General features: G+C 46.0%; 1 protein-coding gene across 3 annotated transcripts in view; it reads right to left on the bottom strand.

The window, feature by feature from the left end:
* The window catches only part of LOC119374555 (nuclear exosome regulator NRDE2), a 308,639-nt gene that overhangs the window by 206,076 nt on the left and 89,944 nt on the right, over positions 1-12,619 (bottom strand). For all 3 annotated transcript variants that reach the window (XM_037644704.2, XM_037644702.2, XM_037644707.2), the window contains one exon: positions 4,647-4,896. In XM_037644704.2, the coding sequence (XP_037500632.1) occupies positions 4,647-4,896 (250 nt within the window). The remainder of the gene's footprint in view (positions 1-4,646; positions 4,897-12,619) is intronic.

Below are 12,619 nucleotides of genomic sequence, written 5' to 3'. Positions count from 1 at the left end.
CTGCGGCAATTTGATGTTTGAGCGGAACAAGAATGCATGAATTCGTTTTTTCGGGTGACGTTGGAGTTTCTAGGGAATCCGAAAAATCGGACGTTAACTGTATTTATCTTCCAGAAGTTCGAATACTTTGAATAGTCAAATTCCAGTGCGAATTGAATAGCAAACACTATCAGAAAAATATTCGTAAGTTTCAATATTCACACACCCCTACAGAAATGTGAAGAAATTAAAGTGGAACGTGATCCGAAGGTTGTAGGTGTGGTCCCTACCAGTAGCAAGTTGTCTTTTCTTCCGCTTTAATTTCATCAGATCTCTATCGTAATTACCACATTACAGTTAAAGACTACAAGTAATGTCCCATATCACTCAAATCTCGGTACAATGAACACGGATATAATGAAGTATCGGTTATAACGAGGTAAATGAAAAATAGTTTTCATAGATACAGTGTTATGAATGCATGTTTATAACGAAATTTCCGATATAATGAAGTTATTTTCGTGTCAGATGTGACTATGTTATAATGAGGTTATAGTGTACTTTCCTTGGCTTTGCTGTCTGTTGGTTCCATGAGGTTATGTAAAACAAAATAAACGAGCCCTTGACCAATTCCCCTTCTTTTGTCCAATACTAAGATCCTTCAATAATTACATGAAAAAGAGTTGCAGGGCCCCATTAAACAAAATCATGCCCTAAAAAAGCTTGATTGTATGCAGTATACTGTGATGATGACATTGTATGCAATATTCTTGCTCAGTGGTAAAATCTCATAACAAGAGACACTCAGCTATAAGAGATATATAAAAATGGTTCAAAACCAATCAAGCTTCGTGCATAACCAATGTGATTACGCCCTGGCTTGCCTCCCTTGGTTGTTCAGGTGGCACCAGCATGTACGTTGCACCTTCTTTTTACTGACTGAACACAGTGAGATTGTAACGGCAGAAAGCGTACCCACACAACACAACAAGGTCCTCGTCATCACCTCACGTTAAAGGGGCCCTGTGACAGAAAGTTCTGTTGCCTCACAAATCTCCTGCCACAAAAATTTTTTGAATATGGCAAACGATGTTTGTCATAGCGTAGTTTAACGCAAAAAACAGGCAACAGACAAGTGAGAGGACAAGGACACAGCGCATTCTTCCAACTAAAGTTTATTGGATTGGGACGCATGTATATATACACATGGTTCATGGTTCAAAACCATATACATGGTTCAGCGTCCAAACGACAGTATCGGGGCACCTCGGCATCCACGTGCGGGATTGTGAGTGTAGGCCCCTCTTTGATAACACTGCGGTCCTTGCACGCAGTCGGGACCAAAGGGTGAGGGAAATCATCGAGGCTGAGGAAATTAAACGGTCTGGGGACGCATGCGTAAGCACGCCTTCCTTGCATCTTTCTGACAAAGAGCTTTTGTTTTTGGCGAGACATGGAAAGGGGGGCGGTGTTGGCACACGTGTGTGACTTATCGGCACTTTTCTTCTTTTCACCTTTCGGTTTTTACTTCCTGTTTTTTTTTTCTTTTTTCTTTTCTTGCTTTCCCTGTGTGTATATATACATGCGTCCCAATCCAATAAACTTTAGTTGGAAGAATGCGCTGTGTCCTTGTCCTCTCACTCGTCTGTTGCCTGTTTTTTGCGCTAAACTACGCTATGACTGACTCGTTCCAACTCGCCCAACAAGCAACGTTGCTAAACGATGTTTGTCTGTCCTTCTCTAGTCCTTGTTTGTTGCGCTGTTCTTATATTTATTTATTTATTTATTTATTTATTTTATTGATACTGTAAGCCTTAACAGGCTCTTACAGGAGTGGGAAAAAAAGATACAGATTGACTTCTTCACATTAGACCACAGAACAAATAATAATAAGCAAAATAAAAAATAAAAAAATAAAAAAAGAACAGTACAGACTACTCTAAACAATTACAGATTTCAACTATACATCTGGTCGAAGAACCAAGAAATAAAAGCGAATAAAAACACCATAGGCTAACAGGGAAGAGTACATATTAGACACAGGTCTGAGAATTGAAACATCGAGTGGCATACGAATCAAAAACGTACATTCCATGAAAAGTTGCCCCATTATTATACAACGCTGCAACTTACTGATCCAAAAACTTTTCGAGATTGGTAGTGAATGATTCGAGAGAATCTGAGGACACTATATCACGTGGCAGGTTATTCCATATTTCTATGACTGACGGAAAGTAGGAATACTTAAATGAATTGCAACGGGAGATGAAAGGCCTGATACTCTTGTCGTGGTTTGTTCTGGCGGAGCGCTGATATGGTTGTTTCAAGTACTCGTGTTTGTTGATGTTAATGTTGTCATGGTAAAGCAGATAAAGAAATTTTAATGCAGCTACGCGTCGCCGGATCGCCAGTGTTTGAATGGTTGCCCTATTGCGTAGCGCGGTTATGCTGACATCTCGAGAATACTGAGAATACACAAATCGGAGCGCTTTATTTTGAATTTTGAATTTATTATGTCCTACCTACACGCCCAAGTTCCCATCCTCAGAGCACTCATTTAAGTGTCACGGGCACACTGGAAGCTACACAGTGTGCCGCAGTATGACAGCGGCGCACAGCTTAGCAAAGCAATTACATTACCAATCATCATGGCCTTATCTCTCCTTTCTTCTTGACTGTATGAGCTGAAGCGCTATATGTAGCGATGACACCGCACGACGGTCATCCACAGTACCTACATGACACACGTCCTCCGAGATAGTCCTACCTGAAGTGTTTTTTGTTGAGCTAGTTGGTCACACATTGTAAACGGTAAAAACAGCTCAAAACAGACGAGACGAATGAATGACCACACAGGATGAGCGCTGACTAACAACTGACTGATTTATTGCTTCAATGCAAGATAAAGGAAAAAGGTGGGGACACAAGTCACTCAGAACTTCAAGCTATTCGTCACGATACAAAGGGTAGAGCTGTGAATCGACAAGATTACAACTTGAGATTGCACCTAGGCACATGAGACATGGTTAATCTCTTTTTTGCTTATTGTTACGGACAGTTGACTAACGCACGTGTCACCCCTTAGTTTAACAGCGAAGTCCTCAGCTATCAGATGACTGCACACGCTTCGGTATCTTCCTATGACTTTGCAGTCTCGGAACTCTGGTGTGCACCTGAACGTGCTGCAATGGAGCGCCATGTTGCTGCCTTGTTTCAGACGATGATTGTTATGATGCTCACCTAGTCTCTGATTAAGACAACGACCCTTTTGTCCAATGTACGTCTTCTTGCAGGAGAGCGGAACTTCATAGACGACGTTGGCTGTGCATCCTACAAACGGTCTCTTATGTTTCGTTGTACACGATGGCTTCTTGGGCCCTTCCCGGTTGATGCATCTACAAAGTCTGCCTAGCTTATTGGGGGCGCTCAAAAGCACTTCCACTTCCGATTTCTGGGTGATTTTCTTGATGTTGCGTGAATGTACGGTATCAGACTCTTCCTGGAACGGCTTTTGGAGCATTTGTTGTTGTTGGTCCCTTCGTGAACCTGTGAGAGCAGCTTGTGTGCCAGGCCAACCAGTAAGTCCGCAGGGTAACTAGCGTTACGCAGTCCAGTCACTTGTTCACTGAAGCTCGAGTGCACCTTGTGGTGGCGTGACCGGTTGAGGGCGTTCTTCAGGGTGGCGGTGGCAACAGCCCGCTTGACGAGTTTTGAGTGGCCTGATATGAAAGGGAGGAGTCCCTTCTCAGAACAGAGTAAATAGCTCCAGCAAACGTGGTTGTCAAGGAATGATACGTTCAGGTCCAGAAATCGGAGTTGCCGTTGGTTAGCGAACTCGGTCGTAAGGGGTGACACATGCGTTAGTGAACCGCCCATAACACTAAGCAAAGAAAAGATTAACTATGTCTCATGTGCCTATGTGTAATCTCAAGTTGTAATCTTGTCGATTAACAGCTCTACCCTTTGTATCGCGGCGAGCAGCTTGAAGTTCCGATTGACATGCGTCCCCGCCTTTTTCCTTAATATTGCATTGAAGCAATAAATCAGTCGGTGGTTAGTCAGCGCTCGTCCTGTTTGGTTCTTCGTTCGTCTTGTCTATTTTACGCTGTTTTTACCTTTTACAGTCCTACCTGCTCTGCCGATTTGCTCCAGCTTGCTGCATACTCCGCGACAACATTGCCAAAGAGAAAGTAAATGATATTGATATGTCTGTTTGTGACATGAAACTAGACGTTCCATGCAATTCAATAACATTTCCCCCCCGTGTCCGTAGACTATGTTCAAAAAGTGTAGCAGGGCCTCTTAAGAATGCAAGCGCAAGATCCATCTACTAGAAGCGAAAGAAAAAATCACACAATATCTCTCGTCTGCAAACAGAGTTTGAGAGCAGGCAAAAAATCATCATGTGACAGCCACAGTGGATAACTGCCAATCGATGTGCTTTGCTGCACCAGCATGTAATTACCAGCAGTGCATCGCATGCATTTTTATTCCAGCATGGTCAAGCCTTCAGGCAGCACTTTATTTCTAGCGCTTGATACGACTCCCATGATACACCAGTACAATAATCCACAATGTTTGAGCAACCGGCTTCTCTGGAGTGAAGACATTGAAAAGGCCAGTTGCAGGGACACTTAGCCAATGTTGATCACTGTTTGGATACGCACCTACAATGTTCTTCTCGACCTCGAGGGGCTCCCTGCGGGTGGCCCGCCGCCCCTCGAGCATATCTCGGAAGCAAGCCAGGGCCCGCAGGTAGCCTTTGCTGGCCGCAGCCACCTCGAAGCCCGACAGCGTGGTCTCAGACTGAAGAAAACGGGCGTGCTCCAGCCAGAGTCGGGAGTTTCCTGGGTGCACCCGCAGCAGCTCCTCCCAGGCCTTCACTGCACGATTCTCCTCACCACACTCCAACAGCACCTGCGCAGGCACATTGAACATATGAAACTAAAATGTTGTCCAGCCAACTGCTGCACTTTCATAACATAATGATTCCGAGTGCCTCTATCAAAATGGTATGCCTAAAGTGACGCATAAGCATTATAATAAGTCAGACTGAGGCAGTATTCTTACAGGAGTGAGGTTTATAATGCAAGAAACAACATGGACAAAGATACAAGTGACAGGCACCTGTGCATGTCACTTCTATGTTTGTGGTTTCTTGCCCTATGAAACTCGTTACATCAAACCAACATGCTACATTTCTGAGCTTCCACAAGTATTTTTTTATGCGCAAGTCTACGTGTATGTGAAATTGGTGAGATTAACTCTGAGGACGCGATAGAGGCGGGTGTCACATAGAGGAAGAGGACGCCTGGAGAAAGCTACAGAAATGTGCGCAACGAAGCAGAGGAGCAAAGGAGGAAGGTGGGCAAATACATGCTGGGATGACCCCCTCGGCCAGTTGCTATGGGTGATCAAGAGGCCAAGCAGCAAGTGAGAAGGACGGAGCAGCAGGCTCAATTGACCGATCCTGATGCAATCCGCCTCTTTCATTTTCCTGTGCTGCCCTCTGCTGTTTTGGTAGGGGTTTGGTAGGGGCCGGGAGAACCGGTATTGCTAGAAGCAAAGCCTCTGAGATGAGGAGACGTTTTGCGACTTCTCTGCTAGGGGAGTGCACGTGCGCCGGGGCGTCAGGAAAAAGGCGGACTGTCAAGCACCGGGCACAAGCTGAACAAGATCGACCGAAGAAATGGGCTAGGCATGCCGAGCAGACTCCTGAAGAATGTGCTAGACCGAAGAACCACGACACTTGGACACAATAAAAGCATTTCTAAAGCATTCTACGGCAATACACGAAAAGGAACGAGCCCCTATGCACTTGCATGTAACTTATATCAATGTCACATCACAGTTTCAATGCATCTATTATTTGGGTCATAGTGGCATACCAGAAAATTTGGTACGTGCAGTCTTACGAGCTTTTTACTCGTTACCTTCTGCAGTTAAGCTCAACGTGTCCACAGATTTCATACATCCACTAGCTGCACTCATCCATAAAAAAACGTCTCAATTTCCCTCACTAAAGATGGTCTGAGCAAGTTCATGCATCTAATACTCTTTTTTGAAGCAGAAGTGGTACTACAAAACCTTAATACCATTTTCCACCACAGTACTGTAGGGAAAACTGACTGCAAGCTGTGCAGAAAAGCCAACACTCTCCTATATGTAAATGCAGCAGGTTACAGGCTAAGAATCAATGTAAGCTCTGCCCACATCCATTGCTGTCCCACCCAGGGAGAATTGGCATAGCTACAGCACCCAATTGCACTTGCTTATTTCCGTGACGTCAATCCCTTTGCGCATATTTCAGGTGGGTGAGTTTTCCATCCAGACACACGTTGGTGTTGATGGTTTCTAGTCAAGAACTTGAACATTCTGGCAAATTTCCGCAAATATTCTAAGATCACTACTCAGTCAAGCAAAGTAGGAATGACAAATCTTTAAAGCGACCCTCGATCACTTTTGAAGCACCTACTTTTTATATGAAAAAATCCTTAAACAGTGGATGGGTGCTCGAGCCGACGCTGTCTTCTTCAAGGCTGGAACTCAGCCTTGAAGAAGACAGCGTCGGCTCGAGCACCCATCCACTGTTTAAGGATTTTCTCATCGCAAGCTTCCATCTTCTCCTTCCTGCCGTTCTATTGGACTACTTTTTATATGTGGTTTGCGGAGATTGATGGATAGGGATAATTTCAGCATAGGTCTAAGCACTGATAGCAAGTGATTTAGTATTTCAATCACGCAATAATGTCACTACATCGCTGCTGATCGCATCACTGCATAGTGGAGCTCGCCAGAGCTACTGTGGGCAGAAAGACGGCGAAGCGCGGAACCCTGTGATTGGATAAATGTAACGTTAGAAGCAATCGTGGCAAGGCGTCAAAACTGAGATTACTATCGGGTTTCGTTTTTCTTTCCTGCGTATTTTCATTGATCCCCAAATAGACGCTCTCCCAAGAAAAAAGATCCCTACAACTACAAAGCATGACAGAGGCGCTAGCTGCCATTTCGCCTCTGGATGTCCATACAAAAGGCGCCTTCCCTCCTCTTGCTTCTATACATTTGCGAGCTGCCTCCTTCCGCGTGTGCAGCACGCTCCTCATTGATGCCGTGCAAGTAATCCCCTTCGTTGAATTGATGTCCCTGCACCCTCGGGAAAACTCTGTGCAGATGTTCGACCGGAAAGGACAACTGTGCTTCACCGCCCTTGTCGTTCCACAAATTCCTTTCTCAGAATGAGAGGAGGGAGTGACACGGAGTGTACTTGTACGAAACGACGGACAAAACCTCTTTGAAGCAGTAGCGCCCGCTCAAATTCTGACAAGTCAGGCATCAGGCACCACGTTTGTTACTATGGCAATGGTGTCAACAATATGTAGGAAAGGACAAGCAAAAATGGCGTGAAAGTTTCCCCTATGTAAGAGCTTTCAGCTCATTCCATTGGCAGCGTGTTGCATTATCACTGGCGAGTGAAACGAGGTCTTGTGACCCCACGAAAATTGACTAGAGGGTACACATTTTTTTCTTGTATTTTGAATTTTCTAGACCGAATAACTTGGGACTGCCTGCCCTTATCGCTGCCGTCCTTGTTGCACTAATCTGTCCATCAGGGGTGCAACAGCCAAAATAGGATTTGGAGCAATTTTTGGAGCAGCAAAATGTTGCTTTTGGAGCACGAAAATGCAGGTTTGGAGCAGGTTACGAAAAAAAACCTGAATTTTTTAAGCACGAAATACCAAATTTGGAGCAGTATAACAAAAAAGGCTTACTTTTAGAAAAGAAAACAAAAATACGTACAAACCATTCAACATCAGCCAAATAGCAATACTCACAGTGCACATGAACACTGCTATTTCAATAAAAGCAGTGTGTTGAGCCATCCCACAGTGCGAACAATGACTAAGTCCACATGAGCATTTGCAGGGTCTGTCAAATACTTCAACAGGCACTGCAAATGCTAATGTGGACCTGCGAACCTGGCAACCTCAAAATTCGGGAGATTCGTAAAGCAGGAGCAAGGGGGGGGGGGGGGGGCGAAAAAATGAAACTGGCGTACATTTTTGTCTAGTTGTTTCTCAAGGCCGCAGAAACGCCATACACAGCAGCTCCAAACGATTGCCAATAATTTTTTAGACATCAGCGATCATACTGGGACTTGTAATTACACGGCGCGTGCACGAATGAGTAATTAAGGAACAAAATGCGTTGTGTCCCTGACAGCTAGCACTAATAGCCCCTTCTAAAATTGCAGTATGCTTTTCTGCAGGACACCAGTGTACTGCGGCAAAAGTGGCTTAAAAAGCGTTATGCACGCAATAAAACAAGCATCAGGAAATTTGAAAACCACTGTTTTTTTTTTCTTGCGATAGCAATTATATGGACACTTTCGACAGGTTTTTGCCGTCATGTCCCGTATAAAGTCCAAATTGATAACATCCCCCCGCGCATAGTATGTCCTACCGTGGGTATAAGCGCGCGAGTTAGGGCGGCGAACGCGGCTGAAGCAGAGATCGAACGAGCCGGCCGATCTCCGTCGCTCGGAGGGCGCATGCGATAACACTACTCCGCTCGAGAGGCCTGCCATCGAAGCAGAGAGGAAATGCCCCGCCCGTCTTGAACAAGCATGAAAAGACGCGAGAGGGGGTGTCGCTCAAGCAAAAATTTGAGCTTTTGTTCTAAGGGCGCGGTAGCGATCGCTATCTTGGCAGCCATCAGCGGGCGGCTCTTATACCCTTCTACGTCCTGCACTCTCAATGCGAAGACACTGTGCAGAAGGAGCATCTTTCCCTGGAGCAGCCGTATTCTCTTACACCAACGTTTTGTAGAGTTACGCGAGATCGGATACAAAAAAGTTTGCTGCCAGCCTCACTTCGTATAACATTACAATTTGTTGCTATCGCATTTAGTGCTTCGTTCTTGCGGTGAAACTGTGACTTTCTTCTTTTCTTTCGCTGGGGGGTTAGGGCTAGGGTCTGCGCGCCTGTATTGGATGATGATGCCCACACTGCAGATGACCAACGCGGCCTCCATTTCTCGCTAAAATTTGCACAACTGAGAAAATTTTGAAGCTGGTAAGGCATTTTGGCACAGCGTGGCACAATTTCAACAAATTTCACGGTTTTGGCTCAGCTTGGCGCAAAAATAAGGAATTGTATCAAATTGGCACAATTGGCGCAGCTGTTGCACCCCTGGTCCATAATTCAGTCAACACAACCCACGAGTAAGAAATGGGGGGTTGAATAGTGTTGAAGCCCCTTTAACCATTCATATGCATAGTGCTACACTAGAAGCAAAAATGTAGTTATGGTTAGGAAAGAAACCACTAGCACGACTCTCTTGCACACATTAATGGCAGGCACACCGCAGTTCTGGAGGCGGAGCTTGTAATTATTCTTACGTTGTAACTAACAATAAACATTTTCTCCGATAATCTCTTTGGAATACATTTCTTGAAGTTATTTAATGTGCCAATTCAATGGAGCACTAAAAAATGCAGCAGTTCAGGAACCTTTTTTTTGCATAAATTGAGGGGGTAAAGTGTCAAAGTCATGTATCTTCATCGTTAAAGAGATGAAAAATTCGTGAAAACGGGGAGTTGCTGGAGGCAATGTTTCGACAAGCTGAGTTGTCTTCACTAAGGCTGTAACTGAATACCTTAGTGGGTGCTATGTGCTTGTTTCGCACCCTCTCCTCCAACCCAAACAAACAAGAAGAAAAAGGCAAGTGCGCAGACGAGGGTGGGGGGTGAAGGTGGGGGCAGCATGCCGAATCAGGCGAGTCAAGGGGAAAGGAAATAAATAAGTAAATATAAATATTAATAAATAAAGCGGGGGGGGGGGTGTTCACGTTGTGGTATCGAAAAGTGAGCCCACTCATGGAACACAGACAGTCACACCTTCGACCAAACGAACCTGTGGACATTTATTGACCGCTTTTACATCACAGCAAGCTGACCAGCCGAATCTACCAAATAACTACAGTCGAACACGGATATATTGAACCCACATATATCGAATTTTCGGCTATATCGAACTCGTAAATTATCCCCTTGAAAATCCTTTGTAAAAGCACTGAAATTCGCACATTTATATCGCACGGTATTTTGACCCGCCATCAGATATATCGAACACCGCGCGAGCTGGAAGGTGCGCTTCGGCACTCGCTGCGCCTCATGACCTTCGCGACACCGCACCTCCGCTAACACCCGATATGCTCAAAAAAAAAAAAAAAAAAAAAAACGTGAGGGTGAGAGGGCTCGAACTGTACTCCTGTTGGGTGCATTCTCCAACTTGCGGAACGACTTTTTTTTTCTTTTTTTTTCTCTCTCCCTTTCTCATGCTTTCTCCGCATTACCGTCGGCTCGGAGAGCAGGAACGAAGAACCCAGCGGCCTCCTCCTTTCACCTTTTTTTTTTTTGCTGTTTTGCGAGTTTTGATCAGCCAACCACAGCCCGCGAATTTCGTATTTGCTCAGCCAACCACAGCTCGTGCCTTTCGTACATCGCTCGTGCCTTTCGTAGTGATCGCGAGCGCTTTGTTGGCAGAGTTCACTTCCGTGAGTTGTCGCATACCACCGCATTCCTCTTTTACGTGCATGCTCACCTGCGAGCTAAAAAACATCGAGCTGAAGTTTCTGCCGGCCAACACGACAGTGAAGCTGCAACCGCTCGCCCAGGGCACCATCAAGTCCTTCAAGGTGGGCTACAAGAGGCGACTCCTTGATAGGCTGCTGGTCAACCTCCGCATGGGCACCGAGCTCAAGGTTGACCTGCTTGGTGCCATTCAAATGATGACGGGCGCCTGGCAAGACATGAAGACGGACACAGTGGCCAACTGCTTCCGGAAGGCAGGCTTCATGACGGCGGAACTTGCGAAAACCGGTGAAGACGGCGACGACGAGCGCATAGACGACGCGTTTCGCGAGTTGTCTTCCCTCTTCCCGGCTGCCGTTCCACCCGAAGTGTCTGCGGACGATTTCGTGGAAGTGGACTGCAATGTTCAGGCTGTTGCGAGCCTCGCTGACGAGGACATTGTAGCTGCGGTCGCAGGGACCCAGGATGCCCAGGCCAACAGCTCAAGTGGCGACGAAGATCGTCCGGACGAGGAGGCGGCTACACGTGCGTACTTCGCCGCTGAAGTGGCGGCAGCGCTCGGCTTGATTCGCCGTTGTTGCGGCAACATGGAGGGGATCGGGCTGTCGCACCTGGACAGCCTCGATAAGATCAAGGCCAGCGTCTTCAACTTCATTTCGAAGACAAAGAAGCAGGCCAAGATAAGCGATTTTTTTTCATGCAAATAAAACATTCTGTTGCATCGTGTGTGCGGAATTAGTCATCATTTTTTAATGCGCTGATTGTAGGTGATCGTCCACCACTGGTAAGGCCTCGGGGCCTGTATTTTTTTATATCAAATTTTTCATATATCGAATTATTTCGCGATCCCCTTCGAGTTCGATATATCGGTGTTCGACTGTAGTAACATGCACAATAAGCCAATACAATGCCAATGCAACACACACAACACATAACACACACAAAACAACATAACACATAAAATGTACCGCGAATGCGGTGTCGCCGACATTTGACTCACCATGAGGGCCCGGGGCCGAAGCTGCGGAATCATACCTACGAACCTCCCTGAGAGCCGTCCATCGCTGACCACACCAAACCTCAAAAGAGCGAAAACGCCCTTCCCCATGCGCCCGCGTAACGTTGCTCCCACCAGGCGGCACTGCTAGTGCCACCACGCGAACACAGCATCATCTCTCGCAGCCGCATCCAACTATGCTAACTATGATGCGCGATCGCCATGAGCCGGAAACGACCTTACAGAGGGTGATTGCAGCCTCCAACATCGAAAGCGTCGAAGGGGAGGTATGTGTTTCACTGAATAATGGTTGTGGAAAGTGAGCACCACCTGACAATGACAATTTCCTGGTGATAAGGACCGTTAAAAATTTCCAGAAGAAAAGCCTAATTCTCACTGGTTTTCGTTGTGTATCTACTATATCGGATGGATTCAAGAGCCCCCCTTTGAAACGTTTATACCTATTGGCTGGAGTGCATTGAACTTGTGAATAGGGAGGGTATGGCTCGTTATACTTTCGGTGTCTTGGGGACCGTAAGTTTGACTGATATTATGTATAGTTTGAGATCATCAAAGTTGTGACCTGCCACATTAAGATGCCGTGCTAGTGCTTTCAGTAACTTCTTTGTCGTGTACAAGCAATGCCACTAAATTAGTGCAGGTAAAACTACATTTTATATGATGTCATTTTGAAGGTGTTTGCAAGCCTTACATCTTGGACGAGAGCAAGCCGTTATGTGGGCAGTAAAATGAGGGTTTACTATTCGCAATGCCCATAGACTGTCGCGCCACCGAGCGGAATTCAGGAGCGTCCTCTCGAGGAGGGTTAGTAGACGACAAAATGGCGGCACTATGCAGTCGCTCCCTTGTTCGGCTGTGCTAGCCTGAGTGTTAACGCGTTGGCAAGAAAGGAACACTACGACTTTGCATGTTCCCTGCATCAGTGAACAAATCGGGCCCTCCGTGACACGAGAAATCTGATTCGTTCTTGCGAGACGCGAAGTTTTCGTGAAAATACGTGGCAACTCGCGCTTTCAACGCCAGCCCACAGT

This window comes from Rhipicephalus sanguineus, chromosome 11 (assembly GCF_013339695.2).
Source record: "Rhipicephalus sanguineus isolate Rsan-2018 chromosome 11, BIME_Rsan_1.4, whole genome shotgun sequence".
Lineage (NCBI taxonomy): Eukaryota > Metazoa > Arthropoda > Arachnida > Ixodida > Ixodidae > Rhipicephalus > Rhipicephalus sanguineus.
Note: the sequence above shows the minus strand (reverse complement) of the source record. Positions and strands in the feature narration are given on the sequence as shown.